The following is a 23,676-nucleotide window of genomic DNA, read 5'->3' as shown; positions in this document are numbered from 1 at the left end:
CTGGAGAGACATTTCCAAGAGGATGATTTTACAAATGGACAGTTCACTGGGGAGTGTTTTATGCTAGATCATTTTTTTTTTTTTTTTTTTTTTGGCTGCGCTCACAGCATGTGAAAGTTCCCCGGGCCAGGGATTGAACACATGCCACAGCAGTGACCCGAGATCACAGTGACCATGCCGGATTCTTAACCTGCTGTGCCACAAGAGAACTTCTGCTCTATATCATTTTATTTTTTAATATATGCATTTTATCATGAATTTTTATTTATTTTTCGGCCACTCCCACAGCATATGGAAGTCCCCTAGCCAGGGATCAAACCCGAGCTGGAGCTGCAACCTGTGTCACAGCTGCAGCAATGCCAGATCCTTAACCCACTCCATTGGGCCAGGGATCGAAGTGGCACCTCTACAGAGACAAGCCAGATCATTAATCCACTTTGCCACAGTGGGAACTCCTGGCTACACCTTTTTTTTTTTTTTTTTTTTTTCTTTTTAGGGCCACACCTGCAGCACATGGACGTTCCAAGGCAGGGGTCAAATCGGAGCTGCAGTTGCTGGCCTATGCCACAACCACTCGGGATCCGAGCTGCCTCTGCAACCTACACCACAGCTCATGGCAATGAGCGAGGCCAGGGATCGAACCTGCATCCTCATGGATACTAGTCGGGTTTGTAACCCGCTGAGCCACAGCTGGAACTCCCTGGTATTCACTATTCACAGTGGCCGGAGTGTCCCTGTGCCTCCTCAGAAATGCCCCAAGCCCTCCAGAGCTCTGAGCCTCTCTGTAAACCAACCTGCAGTTCCAACTCCACCACTCAGTAACCACTCAGCCTTTGGGCAGATTTGCCTGTAGTCTCAGGGCCTCTGGGTACCCTCCTGTGACATGGGGACAAACACGTCTCTCACAAGGATGCAGGAGGATTAAATGAGATGACGACGACAAAGAGTCCATCCATCATCTACCCAGGAAGTGTTGGGTGCCGAGCTCTCTCCTAAATCCTTTACCTGGATTAGCTATTTTAATCCTCAAACTCACCCCACGAGGAGGGTTCTGTTCGCGTCCCTGGGTTACAGATGAAGCGCAGGAGGCTCAGAGATTTTACATAACTCACTCCAGGCCACAGAGGTCCTAGGGGGTGGAGCTGTGATCTGTATTCAGGGGGTCTGGCTCCAGAGTTTGGTGGCCCAACCAGGACACAGCAGCCCGCACGGACAATCATCAGCATAGCAGCCACCAGCACCCACTTAGAAGTTCACCTCGTGCCCGGCCCTGTGTTTATATGCATGGTGGCATTTCCGGCTCACTGCAATGTTAGGAAGCCAGAAATGTACATTATCCTCCATACACTGATGAGGAGACAGAGGGCCCCAAGGCCAGGTGCCTCGCTCAAGCCACACAACCTGCGGGCATGGGGACAGGGACTTGAACCCAGGGGCTATGTGAGTCCAAGTCCATTCTCTTAATCACCTCCCCAGCTGAGTCCAATTCTGGTCGAGTCCCAAGCCACGGGGGTGAGGGTGCGGAGTCCTAAGGTTCATTTAGAGAGCTCCAGCTAGAATTTGAAAATCGAATAGACAGCATTAGCACATATGACCCATACTAAGAAGGAAGTGGGGGAAGTCTTTTTTTTTTTTTTAAATGGCCGTACCTGCGGCACACGGGAGTTCCCAAGCCAGCCACTGAATCTGAGCCACAGCTGCAACTGGCACTGCAATCTATGCCACAGCTGCATCAATGCCAGATCCTTTAACCCGCTGTCCCGGGCCCAGGGATTGAACCAGTGCCTCCACAGCAACCCGCGCCACTGCACAGGGATTCTTAACTCACTGTGCCACAGTGGGAACCCCAGAATTGTGGGAAACTTTTGTTCCAGTTATAAATGTGAGAATGTGGGGGGCGGGTGCGGAATGGCTGTGTAAAATTTTATGTCTTGCTATGTGTCTTCCTGTGCTTTAGTTATGCATATTTATTTTACCTATGTGTCATATTTTTAAGAAGTTGGGACAGCAGGGGTCTAAGACCCAGGAAAGGCCCCAGTACACAGTAGGTGCTCACTCAATGCTAATTTCCCTGCTGGGGGCACGGCCTCCCACAACCTCCTTCTGCATCCTCCCGCAGGGCTAGAGAAGGACCTGTCTCATTCTGAAACAGCCACAGTCTCATTATTGGTAAAAGCCTGGTGATCTGAGTTATGTTTAGTAATACATAAGTTACTGAATTAAACATTTGGAATATGTTTTAATAAATATGTAAATATTCATAAAAATCTAACTCTACGCAAACAGTCCTATGGGCTCGGATTAAGTCGGCATTCTGTAGATTCGAAGCGAGCTCCCCCCGCCCCACCTGCCCTGCTCCCCTCAACCTCTGCGCCCTGATTTGCATGTTCTCCTCACTCCCACATCCTCTGTTTCTCTGAACTGTTGAGCAATCTGCCTTCCCCACGCCTGGAAGGTCTCCCTCTCCTGCTGTGCGAACCTGTCGTCCTCACCCTTTTCCACCCCAGCAACCCCCAGGAAGACTGCAAGCCAGAAACAGGCATTCAGTCAGTGCTAAGAGATTTTCTTTCTGCAGATTGTGTGATTTTTGAAAAGCGTGGGCTTTATCTTTTATTTTATTGTTGTGCCTTTTAGGGCTGCATCCACAGCACATGGAAGTTCTCAGGCTAGGGGTTGAAGTGAAGCTGCGGCTGCCGGCCTTCGCCACCGCCGCAGCCACGCTAGATCCGAGCCGGATCTGCAACCTGCACCACAGCAATGCCAAATCCTTAACCCACTGAGCAAAGCCAGGGATCAAACCCATGTCCTTATGGATACTAGTCGGATTCACTTCCACTGTGCCAAAACGGGAACTTTTTTTTTTTTTTTTCCCCAAACTGACCTCACATTTAACTCTTTATCCTGGACACTTGGGGGAAGTGAGAACCTGGAAAACGAGCATATTTTGTATATACAGAACAGTCGCCTTCCCTTTCTCCATCCCTTTCTTCCATTTTTTCCCTGGTAATGATGGTGTAGACACCTCATGGAGAATCCTCATGGTGGTGACAAGGCAGGGCCCTCAAGTGCCTTTCCTTCCTCCTGTTTTATGCACGGCCATGCTCAGGTGCAGAGTGGGGGCAGGGGCTCCCCAAGAGCAGGGAGCCTCTCTCTCCCTCTGGTGCCCTTGCTATGGTCCAGGGCTATTGGTCCTCAGAGATCCTGGGGACCAGGAGGCCCAGCTATAGCTGGAGCCATCTATCATCTGCATACGAGGCAATGTCGTGTGGGCAACGCCAGCACCAACGTGAAAGGTGGAGGAGTAGGCTGATCTGGTCAAGTGGCAGGCAACAACCTGGTCCTCATTGTAGCCCAGGACGGCCTTGGGTGATGCCCCAGATGCCCGCATCACCACTTTCTGGACGCTGTTGTCTTTGACCCCTTTCTCCAAATGGAAAGTCAGAGCCAGACAGATACGTTGAGGTGGAGACATGAGAGGCCACGCCAGACAGCTTCCCATGCAGCTCGGGAATGATCTGCTCACAGGCTTGGCAGTGCCACGGGATGGAGGCACGATGCTTTGGACCATTGTAGCACGACCACTGCACCACAGCTTTTTCCAGAGGGGTAGAGAGGGCATGGACTGGGGTCAGGAGTCCCTCCATGAGGCCAGCATCCCGGACCCAGATGGCATGCTGGCAATCTAGGGGGAGTGGTCATACTTCTCAAGGTCACCCCATCACAAACGTGGGGCCATCAGCACAAGGGGCAGATGGCCCTTTGACTCCAGTCCTCAAGGGAGCCCCAAGCATCTTCAAGGTGCTGAAGACCATACGCAGTAGCAGCATCAGTCCTTTGATCCTGGTGGGATGTGGTACCCGGTAAATGGAGATGCCCTTCCCATTGGCCACAGCTTCCTGTTCTCAGCTGCGGCAGGACCACTGAACTTGCCACAATGGGCAAGTTTGGGGCCAATGGCACAATCATCGATGGCAACGTATATCCACATTGCCAATGGAGAAAGCAGCCCTGGTGACCTGACTCAACGCAGCCAAATCTATTTACTCCAAGCTTCACCACATGGCCCCGAGGGATGTGGCTGGTCCATAATCTGAGGCAGCTAGTTCTCAAGTGAGGGGCAGAAAGCCTCCTCCATTTACTTCTGAATTTAAAATGCTAAGCCTCCTCAGCTTCCTACGGGTGAAGGGAGAAGGATTAGCGAAACAGACGGCCAGAGCCTAGGAGATGAGCTCATTCATGCATTCATTCATCACCTGCCGTGTGCCCGGCAGGTGCTAGGAAATGGGTTACAACAGCGAGGAAAAGCAGTCAGGGTCCCTGTTCTCGTGGGCCCTCCAGTTTAGGGGGAGATGGGAGGTACACAAATACTTACACAGGCAAAGCGCTTACAATTGCGACAAAGTGCAAAGGAAGGAAGGGGATGATACGGAGTGGAGCACCTGGAACATTAACTCAAACAGGATTTGCCTGGGGATCTTATTAAAACACAGACTCTGAGTCTGTAGGTCAGGGAAGCTCCCAGGTGAGGCTGACACGGCAGGCCCAGAAACCACACTTTGAGTTGCAAGGGTTTAGACCGCAGGCTCATAAAGAACTATAAATTACTAAAAAGTCCCCATTCTGGGTTCATAAAAATAAATCTCCCTCCCAGAAGTCACAAACTCGCATGCATACTGGGACCAGGAAGGCAACATAAATGATCCAATGCAATAGATCATTTAGGGAACTAAAGCTGGGGTCTTCGTGTGTGAGCGCATACGTATGTGTGATTACGTGTGTGTGACTGTATGACGTAACTTACCCAAGGATGCACAGAGTTCGTTTATTCATTCGTGCATCAAAAAATGCTTACCGTGCACCTACCATGGGCCAGATCTATAACCTAACCCTCATAATTTGTTATCTCAGTGTCCCTTCCAAAGGAGGAACAGGAGCAGAAGGAATCAGACCCCAATTCAAATCCCAACTCTACTGCCCTATAACTGTGGGGCCCTGAGCTCATCACTTCCTCTCTCTAAACCTCAGTTTCCCCATCCACAAAATGGGGGACTAGCTCATATCTGCAGGGCTGTTGCAAGGATTACGTGAGGCAGGTACCTGCCAAATGGTAACTGCTCAACACGCAGGAGCTCTGGTTATTAGGTTTCGATTCTCCTGGGGCCCTTGCTTAAGCCACTGAGATTGTGAGCCCAATCTGAATGTTCACACTTTTTTTTTTTTAAACCTCTCACTGGGAGGATTAAGAAGCTAATGATTCTGAAAGCAGCGACTGCTATTATGTTGCCTCGCTGAACCCCAGGGGCACTTCTAACTGATTCTGCCATGAGATGAGACAACTTCTTCCTTTTTTTTTTTTTTTTTTTTTTGTCTTTTTGCCTTTTCTAGGGCCGCACCCACGGCATATGGAGGTTCCCAGGCTAGGGGTCCAATTGGAGCTGTAGCCGCCAGCCTACGCCAGAGCCACAGCAACACGGGATCCGAGCCATGTCTGCAACCTACACCACAGCTCATGGCAATGCCAGATCCTTAACCCACTGATCGAGACCAGGGATCGAATTGGCAACCTCAGGATTCCTAGTCAGATTCGTTAATCACTGAGCCATGATGGGAACTCCGAGATGAGACAACTAATGCGAGATATCTCGAGGCAGGTCTTTGCTATGAAAGCTGCGGGTCTGTATCAGCTCACCTCCCTTGTGTGGGTGCTTTAAACTGCACCCGACCAAGGTCAGTGATAGCAGGAGGGAGCCCTGTATTGGGAGTCCAGTATATGCACGAACAGGTAGAGGCCCTCCTGGGTACTGAGGCCCCGAGGAAGCCGTCTGAGAAAGGCTGAAAGCTGGAAAGGTGAGGCTGATCTGTGGGTCTCCAGGCCAGACCTGGGCAAAGCTCTGGGCAGCTCAGTCTGGTTTGGATGAAATGAATGAAAATCGACCAGCCCCTGGCTACAGCTGGTAAGACTGAAACTGGAAATGAGACCACATCATGCCCAGGGCAGAGGAGGGGCAGGCAGTCTGAGGGATGATGACAGCCCAGCTTGTCCTGCAGGGTGGTGATCTCACCTCTCCGAGGAAACGCTTAATGAGATTACAGCCTTAGCTTTTGCAAAATATGTCTGAATTTTATTAATTTTTTTTCTTTTTTGGCTGCACCTGCAGCACATGAAAGTTCTCTGTGGCCTATGTCACAGCTTTGGCAATGCCGCATCCTTAACCCACCGTGCCACAGCGGGAACTCCTCTATCTGCCTTGTAAAAGACAGCAATTTTCTCTATTCAGCTGTGCTTTCTTAGTTCCATAACTCTCTCTCTCCTTCTTCCAGAAGATGGGCTACAATTCAAATCCAATTTTCCCTTAGATAGGAATGAATAAGAGCTAATCTTTTTCAAGTGGTTCCTATAAGCCAGGCACTGCGCTAAGGATGGAATGGGCTGAGGAAGTTATTACCTCTACTTTATAGATATGAAAAAAAACGAAGCGAGGGGAACTTAAAGAAATTTTACCAAGGATTCAGAGCCAATATCCATCTGAAATTATCTGTGGTTCCTCAAGACCTCGCTGCTCATCCACCACCCACCTGTCTACCCAACCATTCACCTACCCAAGCTCCGAGGCGGAATATGAACTCAGGTAGTAGTGCAGGAGCATGGGCTTTGATGCTTTCTTTGATGTGGCCATTGATTAACATTTGCAGCTTAAGGGCTCCAGGGAGTAATTCCCCACAGGCCTTGTTTTATTATAGGAATTGGGTTTTTCCCACAGGCTTTGTTTACTATAGGAAATGTGCCTCCCCCCACCTGGACCTTTATCTCTAACCCACTCCCTAACTGATTAAAAAAGGAGTGAGAGGAATGGTGACTTAGTCTAAGGAAAGAGAAGGACAAAGAAACCATAAAACTTGCAGGACATTTCCACCCCTAAAACCCTATTGGATAAGGACTGATATGGGGGGGGGAGTTCCCATCGTGGCGCAGTGGTTAACGAATCTGACTAGGAACCATGAGGTTGCGGGTTCGGTCCCTGGCCTTGCTCAGTGGGTTAAGGATCCAGCATTGCTGTGAGCTGTGGTGTAGGTTGCAGACTCAGCTCGGATCCTGCGTTGCTGTGGCTCTGGCGTAGGCCGGCGGCTACAGCTCCAATTGGACCCCTAGCTTGGGAACCTCCATATGCCGCGGGAGCGGCCCAAGAAATGGCAAAAAGACAAAAAAAAAAAAAAAAAAAAAAAAAAAAAAGGACTGATATAGGTAACTGGGCAAGGCCAATGGGAGAAACCTACATCTTTCTGGACCCTATGTGGGTACCACCCCTACTTTTAAGGGATAAACCCCTCTATAGGACAATGGGGGGGGTTCTTCTCCCCCACTCCCAGCAGCCCTGGAAGCTATTTGCTTTCCTGAAATAAAGACTTTGCTTGCTTGCTGCCTGTGCGTTCGCAGAGTTCACTCTTCGACTGCATGAACGAGAACCCGGATTCTGGTAACATCTTTTTGGCATCACATCCACCTATACATAATTTTTAAGGATCAACCATGGGTCAGACACTAAGCTGTGTGCTAATTAGGAACAGAAACTTCAATACAGATACAGGAATTAAAAATTGTCTTTGTCTTAGAGGAATTCACCACCTAGAGCAAATGTTCAAAGCGTTGGGTGCACAAGATTAGGTGAATTTGGAGAGCTTTAAAAAAAAATCTCATTGCCTGAGTCACACTGTTGACCAATTAAATCTGATTCTTTGGGGATAAGTCTGGACATTAGCATTAAATTAAAAAAAAAAAACCAACTTTCCAGGCAATGCCAATGTGCAGCCAGGTTTAAAACCAGTCCTGGTGCCTGATTCTCTAGGTGTGCTCACTGGTTGCAGAGCCCTATCCCCAGCGTTTCTGATTTTGTAATGGTTTGCATTTCTTACAAGTCCCAGGTGATGCCGAGGCTCCTGGTCCAGGTTCTTGAAGGTGAGGTTGATGCACAAGAGACTCTGAGGACCACTGAGCTGGCGCCTTGCTACTCAGAGTGGCTGGTGGACCAGAAGCATCAGCATCACCTGGGAGCTTGTTAGACATGTAGATTCTCAGGCTGGCTCAGAATCTGCAATTTTTTTTTTCTGTTTTTGCTTTTTAGGGCTGCACCTGCAGCATATGGAAGTTCCTAGGCTAGGGGTCGAATCGGAGCTACAGCTGCCGGCCAAAGGCACAGCCACAAGGAATCTGAGCTGCGTCTGTGACCCACACCACAGCTCATGGCAATGCTGGGTTCTTAACCCGCTGAGCGAGGCCAAGGATTGAACCTGCATCCTCATGGATCCTCGTTGGCTTTGTTAACCACTGAGCCATGAAGGGAACTCCAGAAACTGCAATTTAATGAGGTCCCCAGAGGATTCCATGCACCTTCAAGAGGGAGAGACACACAGTTGACCTCTGGGGAGGGTTTTCTAGGCATCAAGCACTCTGCTGAGCCTCTTACAAAATGGTGCTCAAGCCTTTCTTAACCAGTGGCCCACAGGCAGGTCAATCTGTACCACATTCCTGCTTTATGCCCTCAGAGAAATTTCCGTTATCTCAAATCCCTATTTGTTTAAAAGGTGAGTGAGTACCTGTTTCTTCCACTAGAACCTAAGGTCTGGAGAGGGAACTTGCCTGCCTCATTCCCTGTTATAGTCCCAGCACCTACACCAGGGCCTGGGCCACGGCCAGCATGTGGGAACTATTTACTGAACAAACACAGGCAGCAAAGATGATGGTTCATTGTCTAGATGAAGAGGTTGAATGCTCAGAGAGGGGCAGCATGTTCACACAGTGAGCAGGTGACAGGGCTGGGATCTGCCCGAGGGGCCTGGATGAGGCCACACCCAGCAGGGGGTGACATGCGGTGACCCTGGGGAGCTGCCAAAAGTGTCCCTAGGAGCAACGTGACCATCACCACGCAAAGTCGCTGAAGGTGGGTAGTGGACAGAGTCTGTGGTCCACTAGATGCCCAGTGCCTGGTACATAGTAGGCTCAGCAAAACAATTTGTTGGAGTTCCTGTTATGGTTCAGTGGGTTAAGAACCCACCTAGTATCCAGGAGGATGTGGGTTCAATCCCTGGCCTCGCTCAGTGGGTTAAGGATCCAGTGCGGCTGCAAGCTGTGGCATAGGTTGCAGATGCAGCTCGAATCCCATGTTGCTGTGGCTGTGCCTCCAGTTGCAGCTCCGATTCGACCCCTAGCCTGGGAACCTCCAAATGCCACAGGTGAAGCCATAAAAGGAAAAAACAATTTGTTGAGTGTATCATTGGAAAAATGAAACTACCAAATCTGTCTGTGGAGAGATTTGGGAGGCTTCCCAAGGAGGCAGAGGCAAAGCTGGATGAGGGGGAGCTTGTGAGGCAGAAAGGAAGGGGAAGAGAGCGTTCCTATGCCACAGCTTGCAGCCACACAAGATCCTTTGTCATGTCTTGCTCTCAAGGGGATGAGAGCCCATGATGCTGCAGTTCCACCCTCAGCATCCTCCCGGATGAAACAAGACACGTGTACAAACAGCAGCTCCCACCACAACACCCCAGGCAGCCTCGCTTGCAGGAGCAAAAAATGTAAGAATAACCTCAATGTTCACCCAGAAGGGGGTGACTAAATGTAATGGTCCTTCTTAGGTATATTACTCAGTTAAAAAAAAAAAAAAGAGAGATTTTGATCATTACTCAGTCCATCTTGAGTGAACAAAGCCGCATGATAGCTTTGGTGTTACAAAGTTTTTCCCAGCAAGGCTGTAATTTCCAGGGTAAAGATACATTTACACATATACATACATAAATATACATACTTAAGGGATAGAAATATGTATTTCTATCTATGTAAGGCTCAGAGGAAGGTCTTTAATAACAGGAACACTAAACAAGGTAACAATGGGGACGTTTGGATAAGGATGCTGTAATTTTGTGCTACCTGGTGACTAGACGTTGGATTGTCTAAATGAGGTCCTACTGTGCAGCACAGGGAACTACATCCAGTCTCTTGGGATAGAATATGATGGGAGATAATGTGAGAAAAAAAATGTATATATGCATGACTGGGTCACTTCGCTGTACAGCAGAAATTGGCACAATACTCTAAATCAACTACACTTTAATTTTTTTAAATGTTAAAAAAAGAAAGAAAGGAAAAAAAAAAAGACAGGGAGAGTATTGAAAGCAGGGGGTACAGAGCTGCTCAGGCTGAGACGTGGGACCACAGTGGGCTCTTCAATTGCCCGTCCTACAGTTCTGCCGAGGGCTTTGTCTTCCGTCTTCATTCCTTCACAGAGTATTTCTTTTTAAGAATATGATTACTATCTTTTAAAACTGAAGTGTCGTTGATTTATAATATTTCTGGTGCACAGCAAAGTGATTAATATATATGTATGTGTATATATATATGTATACCCCTTTGCAGATTCTTTTCCATTATAGGTCATTACGAGGTATTGAATATAGTTCTACATGTGCTATACGGAGGGTCTTTGTTTATCTACTTGCTATATAGTAGTGTGTATCTGTTTATCCCAGATTCCCAATTGATCCCTGCCCTGCCTTCCCCTTTGGTGACCCTAAGTTTGTTTTCTATTGACAAGCATTTCTTAGCACTTACTCTTTGTCCTGTCTTGCTCTCAGCACTTGGGCGTGTAGGCGATCAAAATGGGCCACCTTACATTACTACAACTTGTGTTCCGGGGAGGAAGGAGACAGACAACTAGCAAGCGGGCAAACATGCAACTTCGAGTAGAGAATAGGAATATGAAGGGAATAATTAAAAACAAACAGCATGGCTGGGCGTTCTGTTGGCTCTCCCCTCAAAAGGGATGCAGAATCGGACCTGTTTGCACCAGTCCGTCGCCACCACCCCACCCAAGCCACAGTTGCCTCTTGCTTGGGTTATTATAACACCTTCCTCTTGGGGTTTCTGGGTTCCCATTTGTCTCCGCCTCGAATCCGTTCTCATGGGCAGCCTGAGAGATCCTGCCAACCTGTAGCCAGACCATCCCTCACTTGCTCCAAACCCTCCCACGGCTGCCGTCTTGCTCAGGGTAGAAGCCAAGTCCTTCCAGTGGCTCACAACCTACAGCACGGTCTGACCTGGTTATCTCTCTGACCTCATCTCCCCGCCACTGGCCCCTCGCTCACCGGGCTCCAGCCACACCAGCCTCCTCATCACTCCTCACGTGCTCTGGAACCACGGCTGATTCAGGACCTTTGCTTTCACGAGTTCCTCTGCTCCTAAGGGCTCCTTCCGTGTCACCATGAAACACACATCCTCAAGGTCTTTCTTCAAGCGTTTTCTTTCCAGCAACATCTTTTCTAGCACCCTAATAAAAACGGCATCCCACACCCCTGCATTTCTTCTCCCTGCTTTTTTATCTCCTGGTATGTAGCACCAGCCAACATGCTGTGTATTCTACTTACCTATTGTTACCATCAGACTCTGTCCTGCCAGCACCCTAGTCTAGGCTCCAGGAGCCAGGTGGTCTTCGTATTGACTTCCTAGGACTTAAAACAATGCTTGGCATGTGTTTGAGTAAACATCTGTTGAATGAATGAATGTACAGTTGCTTTCGATAGGAAAGACCTCTCTGACAAGAAGTGAAGGATGCGGGGAGGGTCCTGCAGTGATAGCGGGAAGCCTGGTCCAGGCAGAAGAACAGCAGGTGCAGAGGCCCTGAAGGCAGAATTACGCTTGAGAGTTAGAGCCAAAGAAACAAGGCCAAGCGTGGGGCTTGGTGAGAAGGGGACCCCGTAGAGATGAGTTTGAAAGGCTGGCAGGGACAGGCAGGTAGAGCCTGCTGGCCAAAGGTAAGGAATTCAGATTTCATTCTATACTATTTTTTTTTTCTTTTTGCTTTTTAGGGCTGCACTTGCAGCATACGGAGGTTCCCAGGCTAGGGGTCCAATCAGAGCTACAGCTGCCAGCCTATGCCACAGCCACAGCAACTTGGGATCCAAGCCACATCTGTGACCTACCCCACAGCTCACTGCAGCCCCCACTGAGTGAGGCCAGGGATCGAACCTGCATCCTCATGGATACTAGTTAGATTCATTTCTGCTGCACCACAATGGGAACTCCTCATTCTATACTCTTTAAAACACTAAGTCCTCTCCATGTTTTAAGCCATTTCATCTTCATATCAACTCTATGGGGTTGGTGGAATAATGATCCCATTTAACAGAAGGGGTCAATAAACCCCAAAGAGGTTAGGACACTAGACCAGGGACTTATAACCGGTAAGAGGCAGAGCTGGAAATACGATGGGCGCCACTGGGGGCCTTCTTTGAGCTGCGCTTTCCCAGGATCCTCCTGAGCATAGGCTCCATGGCTCATGCTTTCTGGGGTCCTCCTCGGAGCTGGACCTTTGCAGTCACCTGGTGACAGTCACTCTGTAACAGAAGGAAGGGCCCAGGAGGAGGGAGACCAGAGGCCAGGCAGGGAGGGCAGCTGCGACACTTGGGGCCACGACTAGGGTGGAATGTCCCCTGCAGAGTCCTGGAGCTCCCTCCCACATCAAGAGAAAGAAAAATGTGTGTGTGTGTGTGTGTGTAACCTGATCCTGCTAACTCTGCCTGCTCTGAATTTGGGAGCAAGCCCTCTCCACCCCATTGCTCCACCCCCAAAGCCTTCACCTTGGCCTCAGCTTGCTCCAGGGCAGCAGAAGGGGTGCGGACAGCTCCAAGTCACACACAAAAAGGAGAGAGATGATGTGTTTGTGGGTGCTACCACTGTGGGGGATGGACTCCTGGGGTCTGGAGACCCTTAAGAGCTTGGCAGAAAGTGATTATTGAGTTTAGAAGTGGGGACTCAGGAGCCAAAGGGCCTGGGTTTGATTCCTGGCCCTGCCATGAGTTACTTGCTTAGTTACTTAACTCCCCATGTACCTCAACTTCCACATCTTTAAAATGGGCTTGTAGCCTAGTAGGGATATAATAATTATAGGAGAAAGAGTACAGTGTATTCATTAGGAAAACGGATTTTGGAGTCAGACTGCACAAGTTCAAATTCTGGCTGTCTTTGAAGTGTCATCTCAAGCAAGTTACTCGACCTCTCTGTGCCTCAGTTTCTCACCTGTAAAACAAGTACCCACTTCCTAGAGTTGCAGGGATTAGAGTTAATACACTTTTATGTCTGACACACAGTGGGTGCTGAGAGTTTGCTTTGAAAGCGATGGAGGAGGAGAAGGAGGAGGAGAATTAGGCTAGATTTCTGTGGCTCTGACAGTGCCTGGGACAAAGTAGGTGCTTACAAAAACCAAGGATTAAAAGGGAGGGGCAGGGACTCCTTGAGACAGCTGCCCCTTGGCTCCCACTAGTGGCAGCCAGGGGGGACTGCAGGCCCAGCGTTTCTACCCATCCAGATTTTTGTGGACTCTCCCAATTTTTCCAAGTTCGTTTTTATTTAAAATACAGCGTAAACCAAACAGAGATATACACGAGGGCCCAACTTGGCTGTGAGCTGCCAGTGTGCAGCCATGGTATTGAGTTCACTGTGGTTATTTGATTCATGGAAAAGTAAGTTTATTTACCACGTCCCCAAGCTGTGCCAGGCACATTCCATAACATCACCTCATTTAATCCTTGCGGTAAGTACCCTACGAAGGGATCATGGTTCTGCCCCCATTTGACAGTGAGAAAGTTGAGGTTCAGGAAGGTTAAACGATTTGCCCAAGATTACTTGGCTGAAGCCGTGGGGCTGGGAGTCAGACTGGGATCTTCCTCCCTCAGCAGCCTATGCCTTTTCCTGTCTCTACTGGCTCTGAAATGAAGAGTCTTTAGTGGACTGGTGCCTTCAGTTGGAAGGAAAAGGATGACTGTCTTTGAACAGGACTCAATAAATTGTCTCGAACTCTCAAAGAGCCCAGGCTGGCTTACATGGATGCTCCAAAGGGTCAGGAGGAATGAGGGTGTGCTGTCTGTACCACGTCGGCATGGGAGCCCAGACCCTCTTGGTGGTGCTTTTAGCAGGGCTCTTCCAGCGTCATGACCAGCATGCAGGGGAAATGTCACCGTCTTGGTGACAGCAGGAATTACTCCCAGAAGCCTGGAGCTGCATAAAAGCAAATTCTTTCTGATGTTATAGTCAACTAGACACACTCTTTGGTTTTCCATGTCAATTGCAAAGCACCATGTCCCATGGCGTCAAACACAGACAGTGAAGGAGAGACAGCCGGGGGTCTCGGAACACCAGCAGCAAATCCCAAAGCGGCTCCAACAAAGGGTTAAGCCCCATGGTTAAACATAATAGCTTAATGCCTTTTGCTAAGTAACTCTGAGCTCTACCAGGAAGGCTGACAGATCCCAAACAGCGCAAACAATAGCTGGAATTGTTCTCGAGAAAACTAGTCTGACTGCATCATTTGCCAATAATTTTTGAAACAGCTTAACTCTCCTCTGCTTCCTTGACTCCAACCCGACCTGAAAGCAAAAGGCAGACGAGTTCTTGTCCCAGCGTCAAAGCCCCATAAACAAGACGCCTGCTTGGATGCAGAGATGGCAGGAGAGGACTCAGAGCTCCAGCCCCCAGAGCCTGCAGGACACCCCCTCGCTGGGCCTGAAACACACCCGAAACTGACTCGTGGAAGTGTCAGCATTTCTCAGAACTGGAGACCAGGAAAGGAAGTTCACAACCCGAACGAGCACACTTTTCCCTCTAATGACTAGACGAAACTGTTAGCAACCTACGCCAAAGTTTTGGTGCAACAATTTAATTGGCAGGAGGAGAAACGGTCACAATGACAGTACTTTCCAGAAGATGCACGTCTAAGGCTGTCTGTCCCTTACCATATTCCTTGGGGTGCTCGGGGACCAGCACCAGGCCCCCCAAAACGCACACCAGGAGGCCTACCTTCGATGTCACTCAGAGTCCAGACATCAGCCTCAGCACAGTTAAGCTTCACTTTACCGGGACGGTCGCTGTTTACAGTAAGGCTGGGTGAGATCACTAGTTCTAGCATTTCCTTGTACCTGAAAGAAAACAAAGGGGAAATAAAATTTATTCATTAATTATGCATGCTTACTAATGATTCCGACTTCTTTCCCTAAGAGTATAAATATTAAAGCTGATTACCTAAACCCAGCCATCTTATAAATTCTACATAATAAGAATTCACTAAACTTTTCATCAAAGGGAAATGAGGAATTGAAGTATTTGCTCCCCTCCGGAGAATACACCCACTTGATTAAAACTTCCCCCTCCTTCCCACCGTATTTTGCCATTAGAAAAATTATATTTGGGTCTCTTTGAAATGGCATCTGAATGAGCTGGAGGGAGCCAGGGAGACTTTCCAGTAGGAGGAAGGGAGAAACAGGTAGAGAGGGAGTTTTGTATCTGGGTTCCTAAAAGCCAGAGGCGTGCCGAGAAGGTGAAGTGGACTGCAGTTAAGAGAGAAGGATGGATAGGGTGTTACACAGTGCCCCTTGTACAGATGGAGAAGGGCTCAAAAGGTGTCATTGATATTTAAAAAGCCCCACGAGGGAGCTCCCACTGCGCCGCAGTGGGATCAGCGAAGTCTTGAGTGCGCTGGGATATGGGTACGATCCCCTGCCCGGCACAGTGGGTTAGGGATCTGGCATTGCTGCAGCTGTGGCTTTCGTCGTGACCACAGCTGTGATCTGATCCCTGGCCTGGGAACTCCAAATGCCGTGGGATGGCCAAAGGGGAAAAAAAAAAAAAAGTCCCTCTAGGCATCAGAATGCCACAGCCCAGCACGGGGGTCCCTACCAAGAAGGAATACATGAGCTCCTGAATTACCCATGATTTTGATAAATGCTATTGGGGGGAGGGGGAGAAGAATAGGGACAAGTGTCCTGGGTCATTCTCACTTTTAATTGAAAACTTTTCCAACTCTTATGTTATATATGTACTTATTCCCCTTAAATTTCTACCCACTGTGGTCAAGGAATGAAGTTTCTGGTCAACGCACGCAATATCGGACATGGCGATTTTCCAAGGACCAAACTCCAACCAACAATCAGTGTGACACTGATTCAAGTTGTCCTCAGAGAACGGCGAAGTTTAGCCGCTGCAAATCAGGATTCAAGGTCATCCTTGGCAGGATCCGTTATCATTTGTCAACAGAGCACAGTGTATGGATTGGTGGTGACATGGATCTAAACTCAGATTCCATCGTGAAAAGTTAGGGATTCAAATTCCAGTTTCACTACTCACTACCTTGAGCAAGTTCCCCAAAACTGCTGTTAAGTCAAAAGTTTTCTCATCTAGACAATGGGGATTAGCAAAGTATCTCCCTTGCTGGGTCATGGTGAAGATGAAAAGATATGATACATGCAAAGAAATGACTTAGCAGGCAGCAACTTAAATGCCCAGGTGTGACCATAGGACTGAATAATATAGGCAGAACTGGCACATGATGGAATACGATACAGCAGTGAAAAAGGTTTCATGGGAGCTCCACTTAGCATGATGGACAGATTGACAAACAAAGTACCTGGCATTGTGGTAGAAGGGTACCAATGGTATCCATGCCATTTCTATGAAGTTCAAAATATACAGATCAATATTATATACCATTTAGGGATTCAGACATAAGCAATAAAAAGATAATAGTCTGTGCAGGAACGATAAACACCCATTTCAAGGAGAATAGTTAACTGGGGGTCTTCAGGGGATACAATTTAGAAAGTGAGACTCTGGGGCTTCAACTGTATTTGCAACATTGTAGTTCAGAAGTTGACACAAATTATGGCCCATCCAAATCCAACCTGTCATCTGTTTTTGTGCCACCTGTGAACTAAGAATAGGTTTCACATTTTTTAAATGATTGAAAAAATCCCCAGAAGAATGACATCTCAGGACCTTTGAAAATTATGTTAAATTCCAATTTCAGTGTTCATTAGTAGTTTTATCAGAACACAGCCTTGCTCATTGCTTTACTGTATCGTCCATGGCTACTTTCATGCTGCAACTTCTGAGTGGAGTAGTTGCCATAGAGACATGCAATGCTGCAAATATTTTGTATTTGGCGGAAAAAGTTTGTCATCCTCTGTTTTAGTCTCTAAGCAGGCATACCCCTTTCATAAGGTTACTCTACATCTCTGAATGCCTGAAATATTTAATATTTTTTTAACAAAGAAAGAAATCAATTAACCTAGGACTTGTACATAGAGAGTACTTTATATATACTTAAAAACATTTTTTTTTATGGCCACATTGGCAGCACATGGAAGTTCCAGGCCAGGGATTGACTTCTGCTGCAGCTATGACAACTCCAGATCCTTTAACCCACTGTGCCAGGCTGGGGATCAAACCTGCACCTCCACAGCAACCTAAGCACCTGCAGGCGGATATGTAATCTGTGCCACAGTGGGAACTCCTATATGTACTTTTTTAAAAAATGATTTTTATTTTTTCCATCATAGTTGGTTTACAGTGTTTTGTCAAGTTCCTACTGAACAGCAAATTGACCCAGTCACACATTCTTTTTCTCATATCCTCCATCACGCTCCATCACAAGTGACCAGATATTGTTTCCAGTGCTATACAGCACAATCTCATTGCTTATCCACTCCAAATGCAATAGCCTGCATCTATTAACCCCAGATTCTCAGTCTATCCCACCCCTCCCCTCCCCCTTGGCAAACACAAGTCTGTTCTCTAAGTCCATGAGTTTCTTTTCTGTGGAAAGGTTTATTTGTGCCATATATTAGATTCCAGATATGTGATATTTGCCTTTCTCTTTCTGATTTACTTCACTTAGTATGAGAGTCTCTAATTCCATCTGCGTTGCTGCAAATGGTATTATTTTGTCCTTTTTTATGGCTGAGTAGTATTCCATTGTGCATATACACCACATCTTAATCCATTCATCTGTCGATGGACATTTAGGTTGCTTCCATGTCTTGGCCATTGTGAATAGTGGAACTTCTATATATATTATTTATTTATTTAGTCTTTTTTTTGTCATTTCTTGGGCCACTCCCATGGCATATGGAAGTTCCCAGGCTAGGGGTCCAATCAGAGCTGTAGCTGCCAGCCTACACCAGAGCCACAGCAACGCGGGATCCGAGCCGCGTCTGCAACCTACACCACAGCTCACGGCAATGCCAGATTGTCAACCCACTGAGCAAGGGCAGAGATCAAACCTGCAACCTCATGGTTCCTAGTCAGATTCATCAACCACTGCGCCACGACGGGAACGCCTATGTATATTTTTTAGTCAGACGGGAACATTCCACACAAATCAGCCACCAGCGTTTGTCTTTACATTAACAATAAACATTTGGGTCCTGAATGCTCCCATGTATACCTGTGTCCTGAGGTCCAGTTTTCTTGTTCCCCAAAATAGCACAAGGCACTCCAGAAAGAGGCCTAGGTATCTCTTTCCTTTAATATATCAAAACATATTGTATGGAGCTTGGCAAACAGAAGATATTGAACCTATTGTCTGACTGTGTTGTTGGAAATTTGCATTTTATCGAAACTCATTCCCTTCATTCTTTGGGGGTATATGCAAATAACTTAAAGTTTAAAAATAAACAATTTTGTAAAAAATTATATTTGTCTCTAAACATCCAGATGCCAGGAGTATGAGTATTAGAGGCAGCCAACTCTTAGCTAAATGACCAAATCCAGTTAAAAACAAAATAAATTTCTTCTCCTCCTCAGGGTTTAAAAATATTTGAAGTAGTTGTCAATATTTAAAAATGAGGTGATTTCACATAAAAATCTAGAATTGTAGCTTCTCTTGAAGGATAGAGGAATATTGCCACCTTCTTTCATGGCACCCAACAGCTGGAGCTGAGTAGTGGCTGCCCTAAACTGGGCACATGAGCTTCAGTTTACCACAGTCCCCACCATTCCCTAGTGTCTTACATTTGGCCCTCCTTTTTCATTTCCTTTCATTTCCTCCTGCTCTGTACAGGGCCTTTGTATTTGAGCCCCGTGGATTATATGTCATTAGACAAGCCTGATGAAGAAAGAAAGAGCAGTGGGACACATCTGGTCTCAATCTCTTAGCTTATGATTTTACCAAGTTTTGCTGTCACCCTCATGAGCAATCAGCACATCCAAACAGCATTTGTTCATGTTACAACAGAGCAAGAAGGTGTTTGTGAGTTTTAACTCTGGGACAGAATAGTGCCTCTTACGCTTTTTGCATCTTCACCTCAGACTCTTGCCTAAGGCCCTTGAAGGCCATGCCAATGTGGAAATCATGCTTATTTCCCCCACAGCACTGGACACAGAATCTTGTTTATTCTGTCATCCGATCAACATCTGTTGGAAGATGAGGACAGAGGGAGAGAGGAAACTGGAAGGAGAGAGGAAATCTGTAATTGAGCAATTAGCTTCTTCAAAAATATTTTTAAAAATTTCTGTTTATTTTCATTTTCCATCCAGCCCTAGAAATGACTTTAATGTATTAAATACGTAAATATGTCCCCTTATAAATGATGTATTGTTTTACACGTGATATGTGTTTTAATTTACATGAGTAGTGTTGTGCATGACACCTCATTCTATATATTAGACTTTTTCCCACTTTCCACTATGATTTTTTTATGTATACTAATTTACTTATTTCTATAATTGGATGACTTGTAGCTAGAATTCCATACTGTACATACTGTATGACCACACTATTGGATTTATGCATTGCTCTAGTGCTGTCTTTCATCTATCAGCCACTGTAAACAATGCTGTAATGAACATCTTTGTTAAAAGATCACATACACACACATTCTCAAAATATATAAACATCTGAGTCACTGGGTATATGGGAACTGAACTTGACCAAGTACTAGCAAACTGTTCTTCACAATTCTGTGCTAATCTAGTTTCACACCAGAAGTGCATAAGCATTCTAGTTTCATAAATTCTTGCTAACAGTTGGCATTGTCCAGCTTTCTGATTTTTGCCAAACAGATAGCTGGAAAGTAATTATCTCATAATTGTTTTAATTTGCATTTCAATAATTATTAGAGAGTTTGAGCATATATTCACGTAATTGTGGGCCACAAGAGTTTCTAGGAACTGTCTATCCTTATCTTCTTGGCTTGCCCATTTTCCTACTGGGTTTTATTTTTTCCTTTTTTGGGGGAGGACTGATTTGCTAGAGTGCCTTGCAGAGTTTAATTACTAGTCCATCGTTGGTTTTAGATGCCTTGCAGAACAAAAAAATTCTTATATATTTACTAAATAATAATCTGTTTTCCTAGATGTAAAAATGATTTCCCTAATCCTGGGATATTAGAATTATCTACAATTTAAACTATTGACTTGGAATTCTTTTCCTCTCTTTCTTCCTTCCTTCCTTTCTTTCTTTTTGTTTGTTTTTTGTCTTTTTAGGGCTGCACCCATGGCATATGGAGGTTCCCAGGCTAGGGGTTGAATTGGAACTGTAGCCGCTGGCCTATACCACAGCCACAGCAACACAGGATCCAAGCCATAGCTGCAAACTACATCACAGTTCATAGCAATGCCGGATCCTCAAGCACGGCCACGGATGGAACCTGTGTCCTCATGGATGCTAATCGGGTCCATTAACCACTGAGCCACGACGGGAACTCCGGAATTTTATCTCTCATAGTTAGGTCTTTAATTTATCTGAAGTCTTCACCTTTTTAGGGCTTTTTTTTTTTTTTTTTTTTTTTTTGCCATTTTTCTTGGGCCGCTCCCGTGGCATATGGAGGTTCCCAGGCTGGGGGTCAAATCGGAGCCGTAGCCACCGGCCTACACCAGAGCCACAGCAACGTGGGATCCGAGCCGCGTCTGTGACCTACACCACAGCTCATGGCAACGCCGGATCCTTAACCTACTGAGCAAGGCCAGGGATCGAACCCACAACCTCATGGTTCCTAGTCAGATTCGTTAACCACTGTGCCACGACAGGAACTCCCTCTAGGGCTTAAATTTGCATTTTCCTCCAGAATTAGCTAAAATGAAAATAAGCCATTTTTCCTAATATGTATTAAACTCTCCAACTGAATTTACTGCCCAGCTATAATGGAAGTTTCTATTTTTGGTTCAATGTCACTATTCACAATAAAAAAAAATAAAACCTACAAAACATTGTTTTAAGGCATTGTAGGGCAACTAAGGCAGGACTTAAGGGCTCAAGACCCCAGAGAGATGGGACATGGACTGAGTTAAGTCTGACCTCTACTACTTTTCCCCACAAGACATCTGCCAATTTATAAGTTCAGAAGCAAAAAGGAGCAGCTTAGAGTTTTCCAGTCTCACTGGGCTGGGAAGACAAAAATTAGAGTTCAGGCTACTAAGGCAGCTAGGACCCAAGGAGCTAAGATCCTAGAGAGGTGAGAACCACAGAAAAGTGAGCTTGACACCGTTGGCAGTTGTTACCTTTGAGGCGTTTGCTGAAACCTAAGCTGGGTGGGGTAAGAGTTAGAGAAGCCAAGCAGAAAGGGGTGGCTAAGAAGGAAAGAACTGAAGCAGAGCTTCTGGCAGTCTCCCAGTACCATGGAGGCAAAGTTGGAGTTCATGGCCCATCAAGGATACAATCCTTGGTAAACATACCAGAGTTTTAATGAGACCCCTGAAAGGTCACTCCCTTGGATTATGGACCAACCAAATAGATCCTGCATTGAGTCATTTTAATCCCTTATTGGATCAAAGTGATTTGCCTTTGCTATCACCACAGGCCAGAATAAAAGCAACTTTTTGTGGGTAAAGATGTCATGGTCCAGAGTTTCCACAATTTTTCATACACCATGTCTAGTACTAAAAAATTACCAGGCATGCAAGGAAACAAAACCAAACAATCAAAAAACCAAGACAAAAGCCCCATTTCATAAATAAGATTCAGATATTAGAGCTACTAAACACAGACTTCCCAAACTTTGAAAATACGATCAAGAAAAAAGATGGACAATGGAGGATGTTACACGAGAACTAGAATCTTTAAATAAAATCAAATGGAACTTTTAAACTTGAAAAATATAATAACCGAAATTCAGAATCCATAGAGCAGTTGAACTATAGGCTGGATAGAGCAGAAGAAAAGAATGAACTGGAAGATCAGATTAGCAGAAATATCTCAGAAAGAGGGTTGGAAAACAGGTTTTTTAAAAAAGCATAAAGGAAACATGGAGAAAAGATTTAATATACACGTAACAGGGGCCACATAGGAGAGGAGGGAGAGAACTTAGAAACAATATTTAATGAGGAAACTGACAGAAAGCCCTTCCAGACAGATGAAAGACTCAAGCCAACAGAATCAAGAAGTTCTGTGAATCAGAGGCAGGATAAATACAGAGAAAAATACTCTTGGGCACATCATAATCAAACTATACACATGTGAGAACATAGTCATCTTAAAAGGAGCCGGAAGGTGAATAAGACAAATGATCTTTAAAGAAGGACTAATGAGCCTTCTCAACAGAAATGATGGAAGCCAGAAAACAATGGAATTTCATCTAACATAGACTCCTATACCAGCCAAAACAAACAAAACAAAAGCCTTCCAAAATAAAGACAAAAATGAAACAAACTAAAATTAAGATTATTTGCCACTTAGTAGCAAGTACATATGTATCACAAAAGAATACTCTGGAAGCATGAAAAATTCAGAAAGAGATGGAGAGCAACATAAAAAGGTAAACTCGAGAGTAGGAGGAGAATAAATGAACTTAACATGTTCTAAGGACCTTGCATTTTCCTTGATGTATTAATTTATAGTAAACTTTTAAAGATTTATCAAGGATGCATTCTATAATCTTTGGGGGAAGTGCTTAGAGGATAAAAATAATAAATGTACACCAACAAGCTAATAGAGAATAAAAGAGAATAATAAAAATACTTGATTAATCCAAACAAGGCAAGAAAGTAGAGAAAAAGAAACAAAGGAGAGATGGAACAAATAATAAAAAAAATGATGGATTTAAACTTAAATTTATCAATAATTACTTTTAAGGGGAGGACAAATAAGTTAGGAGTTTGGGATTAACATATACACACTAGTATATATAAAACAGATAATCAAGGAGTTCTCTTATGGCGCAGCGAGTCAAGGATCTGGTGTTGTCACCGCAGTGGTTGGGTCACTCTTGTGGTGGGAGTTCCATCCCTGGCTCTAGAACCTTGACATGCCACAGGCACAGCCAAAAAAAAAAAAAAAAAAAAAAAAAAAGATAATCACCAGGGACCTACTGTATAAGCACAGGGAGCTCTACTCAACATTCTGAAATAACCTGTATGGGAAAAGAATCTGAGAAAGAATATATATGTGTATATGCAGAACTGAATCACTTTGCTGTACACCTGAAACTAATATAACATTGTCAATCAACTATACTCCAATATAAAGTAAAAATGGAATTCAAAAATTACACTTAATGTGTACATTTAAAGCACCAGGTCCTCGTTAAGTTAACTCAAGATCTAAAATTCAAACACATCTAGAGCAGTTCAAACACACCATCCTTTGGAGGTGAATAAATAAATACCACCAACAAAGCCAAAGCAGCAGCAATTGTTAGGCTTCACAGAGTAGACAGGACCCTGACTTCAGGCACCACCATGGTTCTTTCCTGCTGGCAGCTCCAGCTTATGGGCACGGCTCTCTTGCAGACGCAAACCATTAACTACAAAGTATAACAACATGAATAGTTCAAGGCAACTCAGAATGAGAAAAATCCTTCCAAAAATTCTAACCATAGCTCCCACTTCCCAAGCACCTACTACATGCCAGGCAACTTCCCCAAGGA

At 45.7% G+C, this 23,676-nt stretch overlaps 1 protein-coding gene across 9 annotated transcripts in view; it reads right to left on the bottom strand.

Annotated features, from left to right (window-relative positions):
• EYA2 (EYA transcriptional coactivator and phosphatase 2) overlaps positions 1-23,676 on the bottom strand; it is a 315,037-nt gene that overhangs the window by 176,545 nt on the left and 114,816 nt on the right. For all 9 annotated transcript variants that reach the window (XR_014832539.1, XR_014832538.1, XR_014832537.1 and 6 more), the window contains one exon: positions 14,840-14,958. Coding sequence is in view for 5 of the 9 variants with exons in the window: in XM_021077395.2 (XP_020933054.2) it covers positions 14,840-14,948 (109 nt within the window). In the remaining 4 variants the exon portion in view is untranslated. The remainder of the gene's footprint in view (positions 1-14,839; positions 14,959-23,676) is intronic.

Source organism: Sus scrofa, chromosome 17, assembly GCF_054392235.1.
Source record: "Sus scrofa isolate SSC_HxYL_T2T_F1_AM1 chromosome 17, Sscrofa_HxYL_maternal_Yorkshire_Landrace_v2.0, whole genome shotgun sequence".
Classification (NCBI taxonomy): domain Eukaryota; kingdom Metazoa; phylum Chordata; class Mammalia; order Artiodactyla; family Suidae; genus Sus; species Sus scrofa.
The sequence above is the reverse complement of the archived record's forward strand: the minus strand, read 5'-3'. Positions and strand labels throughout refer to the sequence as shown.